Source organism: Oncorhynchus keta, chromosome 2 (assembly GCF_023373465.1).
Source record: "Oncorhynchus keta strain PuntledgeMale-10-30-2019 chromosome 2, Oket_V2, whole genome shotgun sequence".
NCBI lineage: Eukaryota > Metazoa > Chordata > Actinopteri > Salmoniformes > Salmonidae > Oncorhynchus > Oncorhynchus keta.
In genome coordinates, this window is record NC_068422.1 from 42,147,457 (window position 1) to 42,172,697 (window position 25,241).

Consider the following 25,241-nt stretch of genomic DNA (forward strand, 5'->3'; position numbering starts at 1 on the left):
TCGCTTTGTCATTATGGGGTATTGTGTGTAGATTGAAGAGGAAAACACATTATTTAATACATTTTAGAATAAGGCTGTAAAGTAAAGTGTGGAAAGTCAAGGGGTCTGAATATTTTCCGAATCACTGTATATCACCGAGTATGGCTAAGCTATTCTTCGTACTGCCAGTGAATTGAAGTTGAATAGCGGCCAAGCATCAGTTTACTTTGGCCTAAAATGTCATATCAAAAGTATTGCCAATAGCTTATTTAACGAAACCATGGATGGCTGTTGATGTCCAAGGTCAGGGCTCTCCAACCCTGTTCCCGGAGAGCTACCTCCCTGTAAATTTTCACTCCAACCGCATTTGTAGCTAACCTGACTCCGCTTATCAACCAACTAATTATTGATTCAGATGTGCTAGATTAGGTTTGGAGTGAAAACCTACAGAATGGCAGCTCTCCACAAACAGGGTTGGAGAGCCCTGTCCAAGGGAATCGATCGCAAAGCAGCGTCCACGCAAAACCTTTTGTTAATGGCAAGTTCACTTACTCATCCATAAATAGTCAAGTGCAAATACGGTTCAGCAGCTTAAAATCAGCAGGATGTGGGGCATTGTTATCAGGAAGGACGTCTACCATGGATGGATCGCTAAAACAATGATTATGATCACACTTTCATAAATGTAAATATTATGGCGAGAGCTATACATTTGCCAGCCAAGCACGAGTTATCAGTGTGTAGCCTATTGTCGTCCAAACATGACATTGAAATCTCTTCACACCTACAATAAAAGCCTCCAAGCTTCTGTCGTAAGAGTCAATTCAATTCTTAAAAAATTAAGAATTAGTGGGATGTTTGGGAAAAACTATCCCTGTGTGAATCGTCTTCTGGAATAACGCACATGCTTGGACAATAATTACAATACCAACGGCTCTAATACTGTCCGAATAGGGCTATAACATAGCAAAGATTAGGCTTATCAGTGTCGAGTGAGCCGCGTCATCAGTCAAGGATGCTCATGCGAGTCCTCTAGAACGCAAATGTAGTCTTCCTAGTTGCAATAATGAGGTGGTATGTGTGTGTGTGCGCATTCGTTCCAGCATGTTCACAGGAGTCAGTGACAGCTCCAAAAATCCTTGAGTCATGCACTACTAGTTTTAAAGGTCTCTGCACTGGCTGCCTGTGAGTTTTAGAATTACTTTTAAGATTATTCTGCTAGTTTTTAAATCAATCCACGGTTATCCACCCAATACATGTCAGATATGCTTTTAAAGTTAAGTTATGTGCCCAGTAGGTCCCTCAGGTCCTCTGGCCTTTTAACTATCCCAAAGCCTAGGACCAAGAGGCATGGAAAGGCAGCATTTAGTTACTACGCACCCAGCCTCTAGAATAGCCTGTCAGAGAACCTGAGAAGGGCCGGAAATGTGGGCATACTTAAAAGAGATCTTAAAACATCTTTTTAGCTTTGCTTTTCCTTTGGGAGCTTTTTAGTCATTCCATTTTTGTTATCCTTTTGTTTATCCTCTTATGTTTGTTGTGTAGTAAATATTAAAGTCATTTATTATTTGTATTTTTTTCCTGTGAAGCATATTGTGTTTCAATACATGTCTGAAATATGCTGTAGAAATAAATGCTTGTTTTGAAGAAAAAAAAAAGTAATTGTATTTTTATTTATTTTACCTTTAACTAGGCAAGTCAGTTAAGAACAAATTCTTATTTACAATGACGGCCTACCCCGGCCAAACCCGGATGATGCTGGGCCAATTGTGTGCCGCCCTACGGGACTCCCAATCACGGCCGGGTGTGATACAGCCTGGATTCAAACAATGGACATTAGTGACGCCTCTTGCACTGAGATGCGGTGCCTTAGACCTCTGTGGCTCTCAGGAGCCCAAACTGTACAAGTATCTTTTTAATTACAGATGCAAAGGCCTACCCTGTTACTCTTTCTGTTAGTTTTTGTCCAATCGCAGTTGTCTCGGTCTGTGTAAAATATTTGTTTTCATCCTCCCTAGGGCCAGTAGTTTTTCAAGGAGTAAAAAAAAACAACATATGACCTGATCAGAAATCATAGGCCATACAAAACAGTTTTTTGCTTTCACAGCTGATTCATAACTATGTCAAACTCTACAAATTGGGTAATAACCAAACAGAGCGGTTACAGCATCACTCCCTGTAATTCTTAAATCAACAGCTACATATTTCCAGAGTGCAGGTTAATAGAGTAGACAGTAGAGTATTACTTTATTAATCCCCATTTGGGAAATTGTTTTAATCAAAGAATGTGTCAATTTATTTATATTATTATGGTTCCGCAGGAGATGGCTACCGTTTTACGGTCCCCGAACCGATTGTGCGTGTTTTTTCATGTTATTTTGTACATAATGTTTCTGCCACCGTCTCTTACGACTGAAAAGAGCTTCTAGATATCAGGACAGCCATTCAAATCAAATCAAATTTTATTGGTCACATACACATGGTTAGCAGATGTTAATCCGAGTGTAGCGAAATGCTTGTGCTTCTAGTTCTGACCGTGCAGTAATATCTAACAAGTAATTAACAATTTCACAATATCTACCTTATACACAAGTGTAAAGGAAAGAATAAGAATATGTATATATAAATATATGGATGAGCGATGTCCGTGCGGCATTGGCAGTTGATGGTACAGTATATACACATATGAGATGAGTAATGTAGGGTATGTAAACATTATATAAAGTGACATTGTTTAAAGTGACTTGTGATACATTTATTACATCCAATTTTTAATTACTAAAGTGGCTAGAGATTTGAGACTGTATGTTGGCAGCAGCCACTCAATGTTAGTGATGGCTGTTTAACAGTCTGATGGCCTTGAGATAGAAGCTGTTTTTCAGCCTCTTGGTCCCTGCTTTGATGTACCTGTACTGACCTCACCTTCTGGATAGTAGCGGTGTGAACAGGCAGAGGCTCAGGTGGTTGTTGACCTTGATCTTTTTGGCCTTCCTGTGACATTGGGTGGTGTAGGAGTCCTGGAGGGCAGGTAGTTTGCCCCCGGTGATGTGTTGTGCAGACCTCACCACCCTCTGGAGAGCCTTACGGTTGTGGGCGGAGCAGTTGCCGTACCAGGCGGTGATACAGCACGACAGGATGCGCTCGACTGTGCATCTGTAAAAGTTTGAGTGTTTTCGGTGATTACTTACCTTGTATTGAAAGAAGATTGTTTCATTAACAAGTCAGACGTGAAGGATTTACTTCAGACGCCCGACAAGGCCCTCATCCTCACCATTCGTAGGAGAAAGACAGAGATATTGGGGACGTAGGCCTGGGTGCCTTGTAAGGATCTGACGGCAAGTGCGTAATCTGCCTTAACCAACGGTGCTATTAGCCAACGTACAATGATTGGATAATAAAATAGACGAACTACGAGAACGTATATCCGAACAACAGGCCATTAAAAACGGAAATATCTTAAGTTTCACCGAGTCGTGGCTGAACGATGACATGAATAACATACACCTGGAAGGTTTTCTGCTTTTTTGGCAGGATAGAACAGCTGCCTCCAGTAAGACAAGGGGTGGAGGTCTGTGTATATTTGTAAACAACAGCTGGAGCACCAAATCTAAGGAAGTCTCGAGGTTTTGCTCGCCTGAGATAGAGCATCTCATGAGAAGCTGTAAACCATACTATTTACCAAGAGAGTTTTCAATATTATTTGTAGCTGTCTATTTATCACCACAAACCGATGCTGGCATTAGAACCACGCGGTCATTAGCGAACACAAAATTGCTCATCCAGATGCGGCGTTCCTAGTGGCCGGGGACTTTAATGCAGGGATACTTAATACCCTTTAACATAATTTCTACCAGCATGTTACATGTGTAACCAGAGGGGGGAAAAACTCCAGACCACCTTTAATCCACACACAAAGATGAGTACAGAGCTCTCCCTCGCCCTTCATTTGGCAAATCCGACCATAATTCTATCCTCCTGATGCCTGCTTACAATCAAAAACTAAAGCAGGAAGCACCAGTGACTCAGTCAAAAAAAAGTGGTCAGATAAATCAGATGCTAAGACTGTTTTGCTAGCACAGGCCGGGATTCTTCCGATGGCATTGAGGAGTACACCACATCAGTCACTGACTTCATCAATAAGTGCGTCGCTGACACCCACCCACCAGTGACTGTATGTACATACCCCAAGCAGAAGCCATGGATTACAGGAAACATCCGCACTGAGCTAAAGCTGCCGCTTTCAAGGAGCAGGACTCTAATTGGGACGCTTATAAGAAATCCCGCTATGCCCTCCGACGAACCAGCAAACAGGCAAAGTGTCATTACTAAGATTGAATCGTACTACACCGGCTCCGACGCTCGTCGGATGTGGCAGGGCTTGTAAACTATTACAGACTACAAAGGGTAGCACAGCCGAGAGGTGCCCAGTGACACAAGCGTACCAAACGAGCTAAAATACTTCTATGCAAGTAACACTGAAACATGCATGAGAGCATCAGCTGTTTCATAAGACTGTGATCATGCTCTCCACAGCCGATGTAAGATCTTTAAACAGGTCAACATTCACTTGGCCACAGGGCCAGACGGATTATCAGGATGTGCGCTCCAACTGCAACTGGATCCTGGACTTCCTGACGGGCCGCCCCCCAGGTGGTAAAGGTAGGTAACAACACATCCGCCATGCTGATCCTCAACACAGGGGTGCGTGCTCAGTCCCCTCCCCCCCGTTCAATCATGACTGCACAACTCCAACACCATCATTAAGTTTGCCGATGACAACAGTGGTAGGCCTGATCTACGACAACGATGAGACAGAAACCTGGACGTGTGGTGCCAGGACAACAACCTCTCCCTCAACTTGATCAAGACAAATGAGATTATTGTGGACTACAGGAAAAGGAGGACCGAGCAGGCCCCCATTCTCATCAACTGGGCTGTAGTGGAGCAGGTTAAGAGCATCACGTTCCTTGGTGTCCACATCAACAAACTATCATAGTCCAAACACACCAAGACAGTCGTAAAGAGGGTACGACAACGCCTATTCCCCTCAATTTTCAGCACACAATGGCATTGGTCACTACACTAGCCACGACACTGCTATAGAGCATATGAAGCATTTTATCACATCTATTAGATCTTAGATAATTGAATGTATGGCCAGACCATGGGGCTAACACTGGGAAGTCTACATACCAACCATCAGCGAGAAGTCAATTACTGGTACAGATGTGGTCAAGTATATTGGCCCCCCATGCACGACACGATCTCTTCTAAAATAAGCTGAAATTGAAAAAACACTGATTTACAACAGCACAGAACCAAAAAATAATAATGAAATTAAGATTTTTAATTTCATAGTCAGAAAATGCCTGGGCAAAATTATTCAAAACTAATATATTTGATTGGAGGCAAGTGTTTTTAGGCAAGTGTAATTTACCCTATTTGTTTTAAGTTGCAGGTGCCTACAAAGTAATTTAAGAAATTGTTTAACCAGTGTTGATAAGAGAATTCAATATATTTGCACACAAGAAAAATACAAAACCATGAATTGAGTTAAAAAGGCAAGCGGAGGGGGCATGTGATGGAGGAAGAAAAAACTACCCCGAGGGGCTTTTCAAGGCACCTCCACTTTCAAATATTTATACAACAAAATAAATAAAACTATATCCTGATTAATAAAACAGAAATACATAGTTGAGGATTTAAATAAAATGAAAAACAATTCATCAGGTTAATCAATAGCAGCAGAAGACTATTGCAATCAGTCATTGTATGGAATGTCTAGGAGATATTTTTTCATTTTGTATTTGAAGGAGGGCAGTTCTTGAGGTGTTCTGGGAGATGTTACCCAAAATAACTTGAGTATTGAAATTGAAAAGAAACAGGGAGAATGTTCATTTTGAATTGGAATACAAAATGACAAATTGAAGTTGATTGATTTCTTAAATGTTGAGAATTTGAAGATAAGAGTGGGGAGAAACTGGCACGACTGTCAGAATGAGTTGCCATCCTCAAATAGTCTCTAGACCAGAGGTGTCTTCAACAAGGCCTGGAGAGCCACACTGAAAATTTGTGTTATATTTCCTCGCCGTCAAAATAAAATAAAAAGTCCTCCATCCATCATTTTTTGAATGTTCTATCCTCTGACTGTCTAGCTTTCATTTTGGTGTTCATTAGAGCTGGACCCAGTCAAGAAACTGCATGAATGAAGGTCCATTATCATTTCTACCGCTTCCATTTGTTTTCTTTGTCATTTTAAAGTACAATGCATTCAGAAATGACCCCTTCACTTTTTCCACATTGTTACATCACAGCCTTATTCAAAAAATGGATTAAATTATCCCCCCCAATCTACACAATTTACCCCATAACAACCAAGCAAAAACAGGTTGACACACTTCAATTCAATTTTCAAAATAAGGGTGGATCCAAAGATGACGCCTAGGCTGTATAGCAATAGAAATGCCTACTTGGATCACATATGTGTAACTAGACGATGAAGCTACACATTTCATCTAATTTAGAACCGAGAACTTGCGAGGAAATCTGTGGTGAGAGGAGTCTCTGCAGATCATGCAGGCCAGGGATGAGGTGCCTTGCAGTGGCAAGCGGAGTGGATATGGAGGAGCATGTAGGGGTGCATGTGTGTGTGTGTGTGTAGTGTCAGGGTTTCCGTTAGGAAAATGTGGCGCCAGACACTGAATGGGAAGATTTTTAATTTACCGGCCATTTGAGAAATTTACCGGACCCATATGCATTCGGTCCGTAAACCCATTAGGGTGTCCACAGACGGGGCTCAGAATGACAAAAATCACATTTCGATAATGGTAATTAATCTTAACAGAACATACAAGTCCTGTAATGAAGCAGCGAGCGAGTGAAACATCTCCCTGGAGTCCATTTTCATCCTGATCTTCCAAGGCTATTTAAGCGCCACAACATGATATCAGTTATGGTCAAGGGGTAGAGATCCCCCTCTGCTGGAGACACTTAGTATCACACTGGATTTGCCCCCCCATGTGAGTGAGGGCGAAGGTGAAAGGGGTAGAGAATGCTTACCGTGGGCAGGCAGGCCAGTGGGGTGGGGGAGAGGGTCAGCTCAACGTCTAGCTCGGGAGCTGGGGTACCCTCCTTACTCTTGACATCCAGGATCAGCTGGGCAAGGAAGTTCTGCTGGAAGCGAGTCCGTTTGCATAGAGCACCCGCATGGAGAAAAGACCACGTTACACTTCCATGACCAAAAGCTTAGGCCTTCTAAAGCCCAGGCTGTTACTGTATGTTGAGACTATTACTTACCCATCATGTTCATCTCTAGGCCAATTAGGAGAGTTCCTTGGCCCGTTGGAAGTGCTCCTTGGCTGGGTTGTTCTCATAGTAGGTCAGAGAGGCGAAGCCACATTCATGGTGGAACTGGATGGACAGTTCTGGAGGGTTCCATCAGAGAACAGAGGCTCACACGTCATTACTGCAGAGAAGATGAGGGGTGTTAAAATTAGAAGATGTCCTTTTTCTATTTCAGTTAAATATATTACTATTTGCATTGATATCATAAATCAGCTCAGCGGTGGAAAAAAAATGAAAAAAGATTAGATATTATTTTTCACTTCTTCCAAGTTCTCAAAACATACCATCCCACATCCCATTTAGCACATCTACTACTAAAACAAAAGTATTCAGCATTACTTTGATCACGGACGTCCCCTGAAGACCATCCAACGGTCAATTAAAGCTCAGTGCACCTGCAGACCAATCCCATGAGGCCGTTGGTCAGCAACATCGTGAGCGAGAGATACCTTGAGGCGACACATTAAAGAGAGAGGTGTTTTGTCTTTGTCCTTGGTTCCACCTCTCCCCGTCCGACATGATTACCAGTTTGGTGTCGTTGAAGGCTGTGCGTGGTGTGGAGATTATTCCTTGCTTCTAATGTGTATAATTCATGGTGCAGTGTACTCTCGCGTTCCCCCATTCAAAATTTATAGAGGCAGCCCAGGCCAGCGCCAAGGAGATTTACTTTGCGCCTTGTCACCTTCATACAAGGAAATTGGCTTCTTGGGCTGTTGTAAAATGTGCAAGGGGAGGGGACAATTTACTTATTTCTTTTACACAAATGACTTGGAGTCAAATATTGATTTAATAATGTCCAAAAACAATATTTTGCGATACGTAACTATATTGCCCACCCCATTACTAATAGCTCACCATTTCACTTAGGATAACTTTTTGAAGCCATTTCATGCCTACTGATCGCAACCCTGGCAGCAAATGAGTACAGTGTGACGTGCAAGTAACCATATTATATTAGCATGGGCCCACACAGAACAAATGAGCATTTATCTTGACGGGTTTCCAGCTAATCCTTTTTATTAAGTCTTATCTGGGCATTGTTACAATGAACACTGACTGATTAATGAATTCTCAGGAAATATTATGGTAGAGTGAAGAGGAGAAAATGAAAACAGGTCACAAAATAACAGTCGATGCTTGAAATACTTTTATCCCATTTTCTCGGTGTCAACTCAAAACCCAACAGCAATGCTAGGGAAAGAGAAAGGGAGAGGGTGAAATTGGATCGTAAAAATCCCCTTTTCCATCTGCATGCCTTTCACAACCCGGAGCTCAGAGTAGTAAAAGGGATTGTGTGGTCTTTTGCTGGCTGCTCCTCTGGAATACGGATTGGCTGTTTCATAGCCTGCAGAATCTGGTCACCCTTCACACACTGTTAAGCACCCTTCACACACACCCCCACAACAAAAATCAGCAAACCAACATCTCAAGCCTAGCAGAAGTCAACTATAATTAAGCAGAACAATCTTAAACTGTGATCTGCTACTAATATATGACCTGGTGGCAGGACGGTAGGACAAACCAACGCTGGGATAATAAATGGACTATAATGAGCTCTCAAACCACCCTGAAAGGAAGAGGGGGGTTCAAGAGGGATCAGAATTAAGAAAGTGCCCTTTAGTCTCATTTTCACAATTTCTTAAACTTGGAGGAAAAGGGGAAAACTCAATTGTGCACACTAGCTAAACCAAAATCAAAGACTCCATTACGGAAGGGATAAACGTAGACGTTCTCAGAAACAAGGCGGAGCAGAGTCCCTTTGTGGAGTTAATTTTTCCAAGGCAATGTACAGAACGGAGGCGTTCATTCAGCTCATACCACAGTTGCCAAAGAAAATCATCCTAAAATAACACTTACCGGTAGAAATACAATTTTGTTCATATACAGTGCATTCGGGAAGTATTAAGACCCCTTCGACTTTTTCCACATTGTTACGTTACGGCCTTGTTCTAAAATGAATACAATTGTTTCCTAATCAATCTACACACAATATCCCAAAATGACAAAGCAAATAAACTGAAATACCTTACCCATAAGATTTTGGACCCGTTGCAATGAAACTGGAGGCTGAGACCCATCCTGTCTGAGCCTCCAGTATTTATACTGCAATAGTTTGTGTCAGGGGGCTAAGGTATACAGTTGAAGTCAGAAGTTTACATACACTTAGGTTGGAGTCTTTAAAACTCGTTTTTTAACCACTCCACAAATTTCTTGTTAACAAACTATAGTTTTGGCAAGTCTGTTGGGAAATCTACTTCGTGCATGACAAACAATTTTCCCAACAATTATTCAAAGACAGATTATTGTATTACTGTATCACAATCCCAGTGGGTCAGAAGTTAACATTCACTAAGTTTACTGTGCCTTTAAAAAGCTTGGAGAATTCCAGAAATTGATGTCATGGCTTTGTAAGTTCTGATAAGACTAATTGACATCATTTGACTGGTAGTGAGGCAATACTTTTGACCGGCAGTGAGTGAATATGTATATAGGTTTGATTTTTTGCAACAAGATAAAACAATCCAGTTGTTTGTTCTACATGTTCCCTTGCTTGTTAGCCAAATAGCTACAGCTAACAGTCACAACCTCTGCAGCCAGAATAACAGCAAAGGCACTGCAGTATTCTACTGACAATCATTTGGATAAATCCAAAATGAGAGGATACCTGATTCTGCCTGGCATAGCAAGAAAAGTTTACCTTCATCAGGACACGTGCCACTGCTCATTACAAGGAGATCGCATTGTATATCAAACGCCAGGCTAGAAGACAGCTAAATAATTTATTGCTAGCAAGCCTGCAAAAATGACAACCGAATTTAAAAAATATCTGTCGCTAAAAACAACTGGTCAAACTAGAAAACATGTGGGAAGATTTGACAGCATACCGCCACTTGTGTAATGACTGCAACAGTAGGGACAGGAGAAATGAATGTTCATCACTCACCATGTCAGGTCATCAAATGCTCCCCAAAAAATGTGTCAGCAAAAACAAATAAATGCAAGCTAGTTTTTCTTCATTGGACCTGCGGTAACAATGTATAACATTTTGGTTTGTGTGATTGTCATTTTAGCTTTCTGTCATTTTAGCTTTCTGTAACTTTGTAGCAAGTAGTATGGTCTGATGGTGTAGGCGCATATCGCAAGGTGTCACAATCTCTTTCCAACTGTCCTGTAATCTGAATTGAATGCCCATTCTAGAATGCACTTCTAGCCAATCAGAAACAAGTATTCAACAATTCTGTGGTATAAACATAAACAATAGGTACTATGTCATGTCTTCAGTGATTTGTTGCCCACCACTGCAGTGGGAATGAAAGCAAAGTACAGCGCAGCCAATAGAACCACCACAGAGGCCAACAGAGAACTGCACAACAACCAAGCCATGTCATTTCTTCACAGCACCACCACACTGGAGGCTATTGGTCAACAATCTGTCAACAGTGAGAGATGCAAACCACAGGAGAACAACTGCACATACCTGTGTTTGCGTCACCTGTACTAGGTGTCAGGTGTTTTAGTCATGCTCAATCAACCATCACTTTGGAGAACGCAGAGGGCATGGATTTTTCGAAGATGCGGTATGACTTTTAGAGAATGTATCAGCAAACAATCATTTATTTCAATACACAATATGGCAGTACATAATTCAATTAATTACAAAAATAAATACAACTTAAGAGAGAAGCAAGCAAACATTGAGAGAGATTGCGTTCAGAACCTAACATCCCCTTCTATGTGTGAACCACAGCAGAGCTGCTCCCGGGATAAATTCCCCAACATTAAAGCAATGTGTTTGGCAGCAGGGCTGGAATCAGCAGCAGCTCTCTCCTGGGTGCAGTGGCCAAGCAGCAGTGACAGGTTGGCCATGACGCCTGGCGACCTCTCAAACTGGAGCAGGTTTCTACCCTATCTGTATGGTGCATAGATCTGGCCGGGCACTGGAGGTGTCAGCACGGCTGCTTGGGTTTTTCAAACAACCCCAACGTTCTGCTGTTTTCCCTCATTGTTTCTGCCAGACCATTGAGCATATATAGACAAAACGCTAGGACGGTGTGGGTGTCTGACATGGAAAACAGACTTTATTGACAGCCAAACCGACAGGATTAAACACAGGAGGAACCAATGCTGTATTCAGTACCAGTACATCTACTCATCAACCTACACTAACAGCAACTCTAGCCAGCCCATTAATGATCATCAAATCACATGTTATTAGTCACATGCTCCGAATACAACAGGTGTAGTAGACCTTACAGTGAAATGTTTACTTACAAGCCCCAAATCCACAATGCAGTTACGAATAAGAAATAGAACCAGTAGGCTGAGGCAATATGTACATGTAGCTAGAGTTATTAAAGTGACTATGCATAGATGATAACAGAGTAGCAGCTGTGTAAAAGAGGGGGGCAATGCAAATAGTCTGTGTAGCTATTTGATTAGATGTTCAGGAGTCTTATGGCTTGGGGGGGTAGAAGATGTTTAGAAGCCTCTTGGACCTAGACTTTGCGCTCTGGTACTGCTTGCCATGCGGTAGCAGAGAAAACAGTTTATGACTAGGGTAGCTGGAGTTCGACAATTTCTAGGGCCTTCCTCTGACACCGCCTGGTATAGAAGTCCTGGATGGCAGGAAGCCTGGCCCCAGTGATGTACTAGGCCATACGCACTACCCTCTGTAGTGCCTTGCGGTCGGAGGCCGAGCAGTTGCCATACCAGGCAGTGATGCAACTAGTCAGGATGCTGTCGATGGTGCAGCTGTATATATTTGAGGATCTGGGGACCTATGCCAAATCTTTCCAGTCTCCTGAAAGGGAATAGGTTTTGTCGTGCCCTCTTCACGACTGTCTTGGTGTGTTTGGACCATGTTAGTTTGTTGGTGATGTGGACAAGGTCTCAACCTGCTACACTACAGCTCCGTCGATGAGAACGGGGACGTGCTCAGTCCTCCTTTTCCTGTAGTCCATAATCATCTCATATCTCTTGATCACGTTGAGGGCACAGGGACTGTGACTTCCGGCGCCGCCAGAGATGGCCGCCTCGCTTCGCGTTCCTAGGAAACTATGCAGTTTTTAGTTTTTTTAACGTGTTTTTTTACGTGTTATTTCTTACATTAGTACCCCAGGTCATCTTAGGTTTCATTACATACAGTTGAGAAGAACTACTGAATATAAGATCAGCGTCAACTCACCATCAGTACGACCAAGAATATGTTTTTCGCGACGCGGATCCTGTGTTCTGCCTTACAAACAGGACAACGGAATAGATCGCATGCAGCGACCCAAAAAAACGACTCCGAAAAAGAGGGAAACGAGGCGGTCTTCTGGTCAGACTCCGGAGACGGGCACACCGTGCACCACTCCCTAGCATTCTTCTTGCCAATGTCCAGTCTCTTGACAACAAGGTTGATGAAATCCGAGCAAGGGTAGCATTCCAGAGGGACATCAGAGACTAACGTTCTGTGCTTCACGGAAACATGGCTCACTGGAGAGACGCTATCCGAGGCGGTGCAGCCAACGGGTTTCTCCACGCATCGCGCCGACAGAAACAAACACCTGTCTGGTAAGAAGAGGGGCGGGGGCGTATGCCTTATGGCTAACGAGACATGGTGTGATGAAAGAAACATACAGGAACTCAAATCCTTCTGTTCACCTGATTTAGAATTCCTCACAATCAAATGTAGACCGCATTATCTACCAAGAGAATTCTCTTCGATTATAATCACAGCCGTATATATCCCCCCCCAAGCAGACACATCGATGACTCTGAACGAACTTTATTTAACTCTTTGCAAACTGGAATCTATTTATCCGGAGGCTGCATTCATTGTAGCTGGGGATTTTAACAAGGCTAATCTGAAAACAAGACTCCCTAAATTTTATCAGCATATCGATTGCGCAACCAGGGGTGGGAAAACCTTGGATCATTGTTACTCTAACTTCGGCGACGCATATAAGGCCCTGCCCCGCCCCCCTTTTGGAAAAGCTGACCACGACTCCATTTTGTTGATCCCTGCCTACAGACAGAAACTAAAACAAGAGGCTCCCACACTGAGGTCTGTCTAACGCTGGTCCGACCAAGCTGACTCCACACTCCAAGACTGCTTCCATCACGTGGACTGGGATATGTTTCGTATTGCGTCAGATAACAACATTGACGAATACGCTGATTCGGTGTGCGAGATCATTAGAACGTGAGGGTAGCAAGTTAAGTTCCTCGGCATACACATCACAGACAAACTGAATTGGTCCACTCACACAGACAGCATCGTGAAGAAGGTGCAGCAGCGCCTCTTCAACCCCAGGAGGCTGAAGAAATTCAGCTTGTCATCAAAAGCACTCAAACTTCTACAGATGCACAATCGAGAGCATCCTGGCGGGCTGTATCACCGCCTGGTACGGCAACTGCTCCGCCCTCAACCGTAAGGCTCTCCAGAGGGTAGTGAGGTCTGCACAACGCATCACCGGGGGCAAACTACCTGCCCTCCAGGACACCTACACCACCTGATGTTACAGGAAGGCCATAAAGATCATCAAGGACATCAACCACCCGAGCCACTGCCTGTTCACCCCGCTATCATCCAGAAGGCGAGGTCAGTACAGGTGCATCAAAGCTGGGACCGAGAGACTGAAAAACAGCTTCTATCTCAAGGCCATCAGACTGTTAAACAGCCACCACTAACATTGAGTGGCTGCTGCCAACACACTGACACTGACACTGACTCAACTCCAGCCACCTTAATCTTAATAATGTGAATTGATGGGAAATTATGTAAATATATCACTAGCCACTTTAAACAATGCTACCTTATATAATGTTACTTACCCTACATTATTCATCTCATATGCATACGTATATACTGTACTCTATATCATCGACTGCATCCTTATGTAATACATGTATCACTGGCCACTAACTATGCCACTTTGTTTACATACTCATCTCATATGTATATACTGTACTCGATACCATCTACTGTATCTTGCCTATGCTGCTCTGTACCATCACTCATTCATATATCCTTATGTACATATTCTTTATCCCCTTACACTGTGTATAAGACAGTAGTTTTGGAATTGTTAGTTAGATTACTTGTTGGTTATTACTGCATTGTCGTAACTAGAAGCACAAGCATTTCGCTACACTCGCATTAACATCTGCTAACCACGTGTATGTGACAAATACAATTTGATTTGATTTGACTATGGTGGTCTGCTGAAAACATGGTGGTATTACAAACTCGAAAATAAAAAGAGCCGCATACTCTAGGAGCTCAGATGCAAAAAATGTATTACCAACGTTTGACAGCCAAGCTGTCTTCATCAGGGTATAATCACAAACACTGCGGGAAGACTCGTTTATATAGTGTCAAAAGACACAGGTGTCTGTATTTTCCTTCCAGTAGGGGTGCAAATAGACGTTGTTCAGGAATATCTTGGGGTGGTAAATCAGAGTGTACCAATTGGTCTCAGATTTCTGCCCCGCGAGAATACGACCAAGGGAAGGTCCGAAAACACATTACCGAGACTATCATTGGATTTTAGAATGTGCCAATGTTTGTGAACAATTCCCTTCATTTGTTCAGATGAATAGCGGGTAGTTAGAACACAATAATTAATCTTTTTGCGAGACTGACCTTGAAAACAGTCAAGTCTCATTTTGTTTTGAATTTTCTCAATGGCATTATTAATCGGATAATTTTATTACAAACTCGGACAGGGAGAGTTTGAAAATGTCAGTGAAGACACTTGCCAGTTGGTCAGCACATGCTCGCAGTACACGTCCTGGTAATCCATCTGGCCCTACGGCCTTGTGAATGCTGACCTGTTTAAAAGGTCTTACTCACATCGGCTGTGGAGTGTAATCACAGTCATCCAGAACAGCTGGTGCTCTCATGCATGTTTCAGTGTTACTTGCCTCGAAGCGAGCATAGAAGTAGTTCAGCTCGTCTGGTAGGCTCGTGTCACTGGGCAGCTCTTGGCTGTGCTTCCTTTTGTAGTCTAATGGTTTGCAAGGCCTTTCACATCCGATGAGCACTTATTGATGAAGCCAATGACTGATGTGGTGTACTCCTCAATGCCATCAGAAGAATCCCAGAACATATTCCAGTCTGTGCTAGCAAAACAGTCCTGTAGCTTAGTATCTGATTTATCTGACCCCTTTTTGTTATTTACCGAATCACTGGTGCTTCCTGCTTTAATTTGAGCTTGTAAGCAGGAGTCAGGAGGATAGAATTACGTTCAGATTTGCCAAATGGGAGAGCATAGTACGCATCTCTGTGTGTGGAGTAAACGTGGACTAGAGTTTCATTTCACTCTGGTTGCACATTTAACATGCTGATATAAATTTGGTAAAACCGATTTAAGTTTCCCTGCATTAATGCCCCGCCTCGGGATGAGCGTTTTCCTGTTTGCTTATTGTGGAATACAGCTCATTGAGTGTGGTCTTAATGCCAGCATCGGTCTGTGGTGGCATGTAGACAGCTATGTAAAATACAGATGGAAAACTCTAGATAGATCGTGTGGTCTACAGCTTATCATGAAATACTCTACCTCAGGCGAGTAAAATCGAGACTTCCTTAGATATCGTGCACCAGTTGTGATTTACAAATATGTATAGTTCACCCCCCTTGTCTTACCAGACACCGCCGTTCTATCCTGACGATACAGCTGGCTGGTTATACGCTGTATGTTGATAATGTTGTTGTTCAGCCACGACTCCATGAAGCATAAGAGGACAGTTTTTAATGTCCCGTTGGTAGATTAATCTTCCTCGTAGGTCGTCAATTTTATTTGCACATTAGCTAGTTGAATGGAAGGCAGAGGAGATTTATTCGGTCGCCTACGAATTGAGAGGGCAGCCAGACCTCCGTCCTCTTTCTCTTTCGTCTCTACACGCAAATGTGGGCCTGTTCCCGGGAAAGCAGTATGTCCTTCACGTCTGGCTCATAGGAACTCATTAAAAAAAAAAAAACTGCCAGTTCGTGGTGAGTAAATCGCTGTTCGGATGTCCAGAAGTTATTTTCGGTCATAAGAGACGGAAGCAGCAACATTATGTACAAAATAAGTTACAAAAATAAGCTAAACCACCAATTTTTTTTTACAAAAAACAGAATTGTTAGGAACATATAAAATGTCAGCCATCTTCTTCAGTGTGAATCAGGGTTTTAGCTCCATGCGGGGAGAGGTGGGGCGTTGCTGCAGTATGCCAACTAACACTGTGGTACCATTCTACCTCTATTAAATCTCTCATTCATCCCCCTACCATGGGCTCTCAAGGGATGTCTCCCATTGTTGAGGAAATGAGGTATTTCACTGTAGTGCTCACTATAGTCATTGAGATGACAGGCTGCCTGGCACCAGTACCAATATTTAGATCCCCCACTGCCACCAGCATATGCCCAGGTGCCTCAGCCCACACAGAGCCCCTGTAGCAGGCCAAGGTAGGGCAGGGCTGATCCATCCTGCTTACATCCCTCCTAGGGTCTGAGGCAGACAGGAGCTCTACTGGCAGGCTGACTGACTTCATCCTCCAGGTGGGGGAGAGAGACTCCAACGCTGCTAACGTTTCCCTCCTCCACTTTCCCAATTACCTCACTCCCTACCTCCCATACCCCCTCGGTATTAGTCATACAGTGCGTGGGTCAGGCTCCTCAGTAGTCAGACACGAGCGGTGAGAAATGCCAAGGTGCCAGCGTCAGATACATGTTGTCATGCTAGTACAGGTTGTTATGCAAAGAAATACACAGACAGGGCTCCAGAGTCTGACAATTTGAGTTGGTTGTGCAAGTTTACTTTTTAATTGGTCGCACTGGTGCAAATTCTAGCTTGTCACTTCACTCAAAAAGTTACATTTTGATTCAGTCAAACAATAGCCCAAAGTGCATTAATACCCTGAAGTGTCTGCCCTGCCCCTATGCCCGTTTATTCATGTGCTCCGACTCAAGTATAGGAGAGGGAGAGAAAAATGCGTTCTGATTGTACAACTTTTCTAAATGCAATAGCATTGTTTTGAAAACTACTACTGTTGTGACTATTGAGGGTCTCAGCTTTATGTAGGTATTACAATTATTTTCTCTCAATATTGACAGTTTTAGCACCATTTTAAGTATCTGGTATGGCATTGAGATGTATGGAGCGTGGGAAGCGCGTGCATCTGCCATGAGGTGATTACATGTACTGTTAGGTTAATCAATTACACAGCTAACTAGCAGTGTATTTTATCCTCCTGAGACCCCCCAAACAAATTGTGGGTATTTGTGTTTGCTAAACTTTATTTTTAAAGAAATACGTATTTTAATATAAGTGCAAAATTGTCCTCTGTAGTGATTATTAATAAATTACACAGTCCTTAACTATTCCTGAGATATTCACAAAGCCTTAAACTGTTCTCATTAAAGAAGCAATAAAACTGGCCTCTTGAAAGTAGGGGGCACTATTTTCATTTTTGGAAAAATAACGTTCCCATGGGCTATTTTTCAGGACCAGATAATATAATATGCATATAATTGACATCTTAGGATAGAAAACACTAAAGTTTCCAAAACTGTAAAAATATTGTCTGTGAGTATAACATAACTGATATTGCAGGCGAAAACCTGAGGAAAATCCAATCAGGAAGTGACTCTTATTTAGAAACCTCTGCGTTCCTATGCGTGCGTCCCTATTGAGCAGTGAAAGGGATATCAACCAGATTCCTTTTTCTATGGCTTCCATAATGTGTCTAGTGACACAGGCTTTTATTTAAAAAAAATGAGCGTGAGCAACAACATTGCGTAAGTGGTCAGCTGGTGGCACTGAGTGATTTGTGCGTAATAGACAAATGCGGCCATTGTTCTCTCGCTCCTACTAAGAAGCCAACTGACCCGGTTGATATATTATCAAATAGATATTTGAAAGACACCTTGAGGATTGATTATAAAAAAAACGTTTTCCATGTTTCTGTCGATATTATGGATCTAATTTGGAATCTTTTTCGGTGTTGTCGTGACCGCAATTTCCAGTCGATTTCTCAGGCAAACGTGAAGAACAAACAGAGCTATTTCGGCTACAAAAATAATATTTTTGGAAAAAAGGAACATTTGCTATCTAACTGGGAGTCTCGTGAGTGAAAACATCAGAAGCTCATCAAAAGGTAAACAATTTAATTTGATTGCTTTTCTGATTTGTGACCAAGCTGCCTGCTGCTAGCTAGCTATGCAATGCTATCGATAAACTTACACAAATGCTTGTCTTGCTTTGGCTGTAAAGCATAATTTCAAAATCTAAGATGACAGGGTGATTAACAAAAGGCTAAGCTGTGTTTCAATATATTTCACTTGTGATTTCATGAATATGAATATTTTCTAGTAATATTTTGTTGTCCATTACGCTAATTAGTGTCAGTTGATGACAATTCTCCCGGATCCGGGATGGGTAGTTCCAAGAGGTTTTAAGACTAGTTGAGTATCTGGAGCATCAGCATTTGTGAGTTTCATTACAGGCTCAAAATGGCCAGAAACAAAGAACTTTCTTCTGAAACTCTTCAGTCTATTCTTGTTCTGAGAAATGAAGGCTATTCCATGCAAGAAATTGCCAAGAAACTGAAGATCTCGTACAACGCTGCATACTACTCCCTACCCAGAACAGAGCAAACTGGCTCTAATCAGAATAGAAGGAGTGGGAGGCCCCAGTGCACAACTGAGCAAGAGGACAGCTACATTAGTGTCTAGTTTGAAAAACAGATGCCTCACAAGTACTCAACTGGCAGCTTCATTAAATAGTACCCGCAAAACACCAGTTTCAACGTCAACAGTGAAGAGGCTACTCCGGGATGCTGGCCTTCTAGGCTGCATCCTTTTCCTTTCAAAACAATCTTTATCTTTTTAAATGTTCTCTAAATGTTCTTTGTTGTACAATTAACGGACAAATACACTGCATTTAAAGCGGTCAACAATAATCCAAATGAAGTCAGAGCGTATGAAATTACACATATTCCTCATAAGAGCCACTAATAATTTATCAAAATAGTTGTGCATACTTACTTTTTTTTTTTTAATAATCCCTGATTGTCAGGTGTTTCAATACAAATGTCCTTTTTGTTACAAATTTAACCAGAACCATGCATAATGCATATTCACTAATACTGCAGCAGGCATTATAGAAAATGAACATTGGATTGTTTGAGACCAATCCAAAGCCCACGTGCTAGTGAGTAACCAGCTAATTAATTAAAATTATGCACACACACACACACATATATATATATATAAACACACAGTTGAAGTCAGAAGTTTACATACTAATGACTCCAACCTAAGTGTATCACCAGTATCTCTACTTGCACATCTATCACTCCAGTGTTTAATTGCTATATTGTAATTACCTCGCTAGTATGGCCTATTTTATTGCCTTACCTCCCTTATTTTACCTCATTTGCACACACTGTATATACACACTTCTTTTTTTCCTTCTACTGTATGTTTGTTTATTCCATGTGTAACTCTGTTGTTGCATGTGTTGAACTGCTTTGCTTTATCTTGGCCAGGTCGCAGTTGCAAATGAGAACTTGTTCTCAACGAGCCTACCTGATTAAATAAAGGTGAAATAAAAATAAAACTTGTTTTTCAGCCACTCCATAAATTTCTTGTTAAAAAACTATAGTTTTGGCAAGTTGTTTAGGACATGTACTTTGAGCATGACAAGTAATATTTCCAACAATTGTTTACAGACAGATTATTTCATGGCTTTAGAAGCTTCTGATAGGCTAATTGAAGTAATTTGAGTAAATTGGAGGTGTACCTGTGGATGTATTTCAAGGCCTACTTTCAAACTCAGTGCCTCTTTGCTTGACATCATGGAAAATCAAAATAAATCAGCCAAGATCTGAAAAAAATGAATTGTACACCTACACAAGTCTGGTTCATCCTTGGGAGCAATTTCCAAACGCCTGAATGTACCACGTTCAAACAATAGTACGTAAGTTTACAAACAATAGTACGCTAGTATAAACACCATGGGACCACGCAGCCGTCATACAGCTCAGGAAGGAGACGCATTCTGTCTCCTAGAGATAGACGTACTTTGGTGCGAAAAGTGAAAATAAAACCCAGAACAACAGCAAAGGACCTTGTGAAGATGCTGGAGGAAACAGGTACAAAAGTATCTATATCCACAGTAAAAGGAGTCTTATGTTGACATAACCTGAAAGGCCGCTCAGCAAGGAAGAAGCCACTGCTCCAAAACCGCCATAAAAAAGCCAGACTACGGTTTGCAACTGCACATGGGGACAAAGATCGTACTTTTTGGAGAAATGTCCTCTGGTCTGATGAAACAAAAATAGAACTGTTTGGCCATAATGACCATCATTATGTTTGGAGGAAAAAGGGGGAGGCTTGCAAGCCGAAGACCACCATCCCAACCGTGAAGCACGGGGGTGGCAGCATCATGTTGTGGGGGTGCTTTGTTGCAGGAGGGACTGGTGCACTTCACAAAATAGATGCGTCATGAGGAAGGAAAATTATGTGAATATATTGAAGCAACATCTCAAGACATCCGTCAGGAAGTTAAAGCTTGGGTCGCAAACGGGTCATCCAAATGGACAATAACCCCAAGCATACTTCCAAAGTCGTGGCAAAATGGCTTAAGGACAACAAAGTCAAGGTATTGGAGTGGCCATCACAAAGACCTGACCTCAAGCCCATGGAAAATTTGTTGGTAGAACTGAACAAGCGTGTGCGAGCAATGAGGCCTACAAACCTGACTCAGTCACACCAGCTCTGTCAGGAGGAATGGGCCAAAATACACCCAACTTATTGTGGGAAGCTTATGGAAGGCTACCCAAAACATGTAACCCAAGTTTAAAATTGTTTAATGTATTTGGGTAAGCTGTATGTAAACTTCCGACTTCAAATGTATCTGGAGAATTTCTCCTGTGTGTGTGTGTGTGTGTGTGTGTGTGTGTGTGTGTGTGTGTGTGTGTGTGTGTGTGTGTGTGTGTGTGTGTGTGTGTGTGTGTAGCTGGAGCGAGCGGTCGCATCCGCATTTCGCTCCGCAGGTAGTATAACTTTTTCATTACATTTCATTATAGTACAACGGTTTGATTTGTCTAATCTTAGCAATTTCTTCTTAGCTAGCTACATAGCCGTCTTTGTATCAAAGATACTTGCGTAATTATCGTATTTCGTCGTCCTAACGTAGTCTACACTGCTCTGCCCAGCAGCTAGCCAGCTAGCAAACGTCCACCGATTAGCAGCACTGTTCAATTTGGTTTAAATAATGCAAAAACAAAGTGTTGGAGAAGAAAGTAAAAGTGCAATATGTGCTATGAAAGAAAGCTAACGCTTAAGTTCATTGCTCAGAACATGAGAAGATATGAAAGCTGGTGGTTCCTTTAAACATGAGTCTTCAATATTCCCAGGTAAGAAGTTTAAGTTGAAGTTATTATAGGACTATTTCTCTCTATACCATTTGAATTTCATTAAAATTTGACTACTGGATGTTCTTATAGGCACTTTAGTATTGCCAGTGTAACAGTATAGCTTCCGTCCCTCTCCTCGCTCCTACCTGGGCTCGAACCAGAAACACATCGACAACAGCCACCGTCGAAGCATCGTTACCAATCGCTTCACAAAAGCCGCGGCACAGCACGAAAGTGCTGTTTGAATGAATGCTTACGAGCCTGCTGGTGCCTACCATCGCTCAGTCAAATCATAGACCTAATTATAACACAGAAATACAAGACGTTTATTCTGAACCGTTACGTATTTTATCTAACAGGTGGCATCCATAAGTCTAAATATTACTGTTACATTGCACAACCTTAAATGTTATGTCTTAATTACGTAAAATTCTGGCAAATTAGGCAGCCCAAACGGTTGCATATACACTGACTCTGTGTGCAATGAACGCAAGAGAAGTGACAATTTCACCTGGTTAATATTGCCTGCTAAACTGGATTTCTTTTAGCTAAATATGCAGGTTTAAAAATATATACTTCTGTGTATTGATTTTAAGAAGGGCATTGATGTTTATGGTTAGGTACACATTGGAGCAAGCCCTGTCGTTTTTCGGGAATACGCACCGCATCGATTATATGCAACGCAGGATACGCTATAAACTAGTAATATCAACAACCATGTGTAGTTAACTAGTGAATATGATTGATTGATTTTTATAAGTTAAGTTTAATGCTAGCTAGCAACTTACCTTGGCTTTCTGCATTCGTGTAACAGGCAGGCTCCTCGTGGAGTGCAATGAGAGGCAGGTGGTTAGAGCGTTGGACTAGTTAACTGTAAGGTTGCAAGATACCTGAGCTGACAAGGTAAAATAAATCTGTCGTTCTGCCCCTGAACAAAGCAGTTAACCCACCGTTCCTAGGCCGTCATTGAAAATAAGAATGCATTCTTAACCGACTTGCCTAGTTAAAGGATGATTAAAGGCGTAAAAATAAATATATAAAAGTTATGTATTCATTTTTAAAATCAGCCAAATCGGTGTCCAAAAATAATAATTTCCGATGGTTATGAAAACTTTAAAAAAAAAAATTGGCCCTAATTAAAATCGGCCATTCCGATTAATCGGTCGACCTATAACACAAATATTAATTTACACAAAGTTTGCTGCTTCAGTGTCTTTAGATATTTTTGTCAGTACTGTGGTGTGGGCCAGTATGGAATACTGAAGTATAAATACAAGCATTTCATAAGTGTCAAAGGCTTTTATTGACAATTACATTAAGTTGATGCAAAGAGTCCCCAAATTAATGTAATTGGTACAGAGTTTGTTTTGATATTTTATTATTCATTTATTTTCACCCCCTTTTTCTCCCCGATATCGTGGTATCCAATTGTTAGTAGTTACTGTCTTGTTTCATCGCTGCAACTCCCGTACGGACTCGGGAGAGGCGAAGGTCGAGAGCCATGCTTCCTCCGAAACACAACCCAACCAAGCCGCACTCCTTCTGAACACAGTGCGCATCCAACCCGGAAGCCAGCCGCACAAATGTGTCAGAGGAAACGCCATACACCTCGCAATCTGGTCCGCGTGCATGGGCCTCCCGGTCGCTGCCGGCTGTGACAGAGCCTGGGCTCGAACCCAGTCTCTGGTGGCATAGCTTGACCTTAGACCACCACATAGCATGCCTTAGACCACTGCGCCACCCGGGAGGCCCTTGTTTTGATATTTTAACCTGCGTGTCATGATCGCGTTTGGTGTCGGGGGACAAAATACATTTCTGCACGATGGCCGGTTTGGGTTCCATGTAACAGTGCAGAAACTTCAGGAACCAACTTGTTGGAAAGGTGGCATCCTATGACAGTGCCATGTTGAAAGTCACTGAGCTCTTCAGTAAGGACATTATATTGCCAATCTTTGTCTATGGAGAATTCATGGCTGTGTGCTCAATTTTATACACCTGTCAGCAACGGGTGTGGTTGAAATAGCCAAATCCACTAATTTGAAAGGGTGTCCACATACTTTGTATATATAGTGTAGCAACAGTACAGACAAATGATACCGACGAACCTGCCGTTTCTACTTGTAAAATCACGCAATGCAAATTGACTTGAGCAAATCAGAACCGAGTAGAAAGGAAAACACCAGCAACCTTCCTGTTGTAAGGGCCTTGGCTGGCAAATTCTCCCAGTCAAACTGTTTCCTTCTGATTCCTAACTGGGCTGGGTTTCAGTGGGGAGAACAAAAACATTAGCAGTTTGAGGAAGGGATGTCATCTTGAAGTTGTGTTGCCTAGTTAAATAAAAGTAAATACATTTAGAGCAGAAGATGTGTCAATGCTGACATGAGCCCTGTTGCTGTGAAATGCTTTTCTATTTCTGTGGCCCAGCAAGTCATACTCCAAATCTCCTTAAACTGATTTTTATTTTTTATTTTATTTTTATTTCACCTTTATTTAACCAGGTAGGCTAGTTGAGAACAAGTTCTCATTTGCAACTGCGACCTGGCCAAGATAAAGCATAGCAGTGTGAACAGACAACACAGAGTTACACATGGAGTAAACAATTTAGCAAGTCAATAACACAGTAGAAAAAATGGGCAGTCTATATACAATGTGTGCAAAAGGCATGAGGAGGTAGGCGAATAATACAATTTTGCAGATTAACACTGGTGATAAATGATCAGATGGGCATGTACAGGTAGAGATATTGGTGTGCAAAAGAGCAGAAAAGTAAATAAATAAAAACAGTATAAAAACAGTATGGGAATGAGGTAGGTGAAAAAGGGTGAGCTATTTACCAATAGACTATGTACAGCTGCAGCGATCGGTTAGCTGCTCGGATAGCTGATGTTTGAAGTTGGTGAGGGAGATAAAAGTCTCCAACTTCAGCGATTTTTGCAATTGTTCCAGTCACAGGCAGCAGAGTACTGGAACGAAAGGCGGCCAAATGAGGTGTTGGCTTTAGGGATGATCAGTGAGATACACCTGCTGGAGCGCGTGCTACGGATGGGTGTTGCCATCGTGACCAGTGAACTGAGATAAGGCGGAGCTTTACCTAGCATGGACTTGTAGATGACCTGAGCCAGTGGGTCTGGCGACGAATATGTAGTGAGGGCCAGCCGACTAGAGCATACAAGTCGCAGTGGTGGGTGGTATAAGGTGCTTTAGTGACAAAACGGATGGCACTGTGATAGACTGCATCCAGTTTGCTGAGTAGAGTGTTGGAAGCCATTTTGTAGATGACATCGCCGAAGTCGAGGATCGGTAGGATAGTCAGTTTTACTAGGGTAAGCTTGGCAGCGTGAGTGAAGGAGGCTTTGTTGCGGAATAGAAAGCCGACTCTGGATTTGATTTTTGATTGGAGATGTTTGATGTGAGTCTGGAAGGAGAGTTTGCAGTCTAGCCAGACACCTAGGTACTTATAGATGTCCACATATTCAAGGTTGGAACCATCCAGGGTGGTGATGCTAGTCGGGCATGCGGGTGCAGGC

General features: G+C 42.2%; 1 protein-coding gene across 4 annotated transcripts in view; it reads right to left on the minus strand.

Annotated features, from left to right (window-relative positions):
• Positions 1-25,241, minus strand: part of LOC127911046 (tetratricopeptide repeat protein 27-like) — a 95,300-nt gene that overhangs the window by 47,736 nt on the left and 22,323 nt on the right. For 2 of the 4 annotated variants that reach the window (XM_052477080.1, XM_052477091.1), the window contains exons 5-6: positions 7,276-7,444; positions 7,039-7,152 (exon numbers count right to left, since the gene is read on the minus strand). In XM_052477080.1, coding sequence (XP_052333040.1) covers positions 7,442-7,444 — 3 coding nt within the window. In that variant the 3' untranslated portion in view covers positions 7,039-7,152; positions 7,276-7,441. Of the gene's footprint in view, positions 1-2,461; positions 3,133-7,038; positions 7,153-7,275; positions 7,445-25,241 lie in introns of those variants that run through there. The other 2 variants (XM_052477089.1, XM_052477083.1) reach the window with 2 other exon arrangements.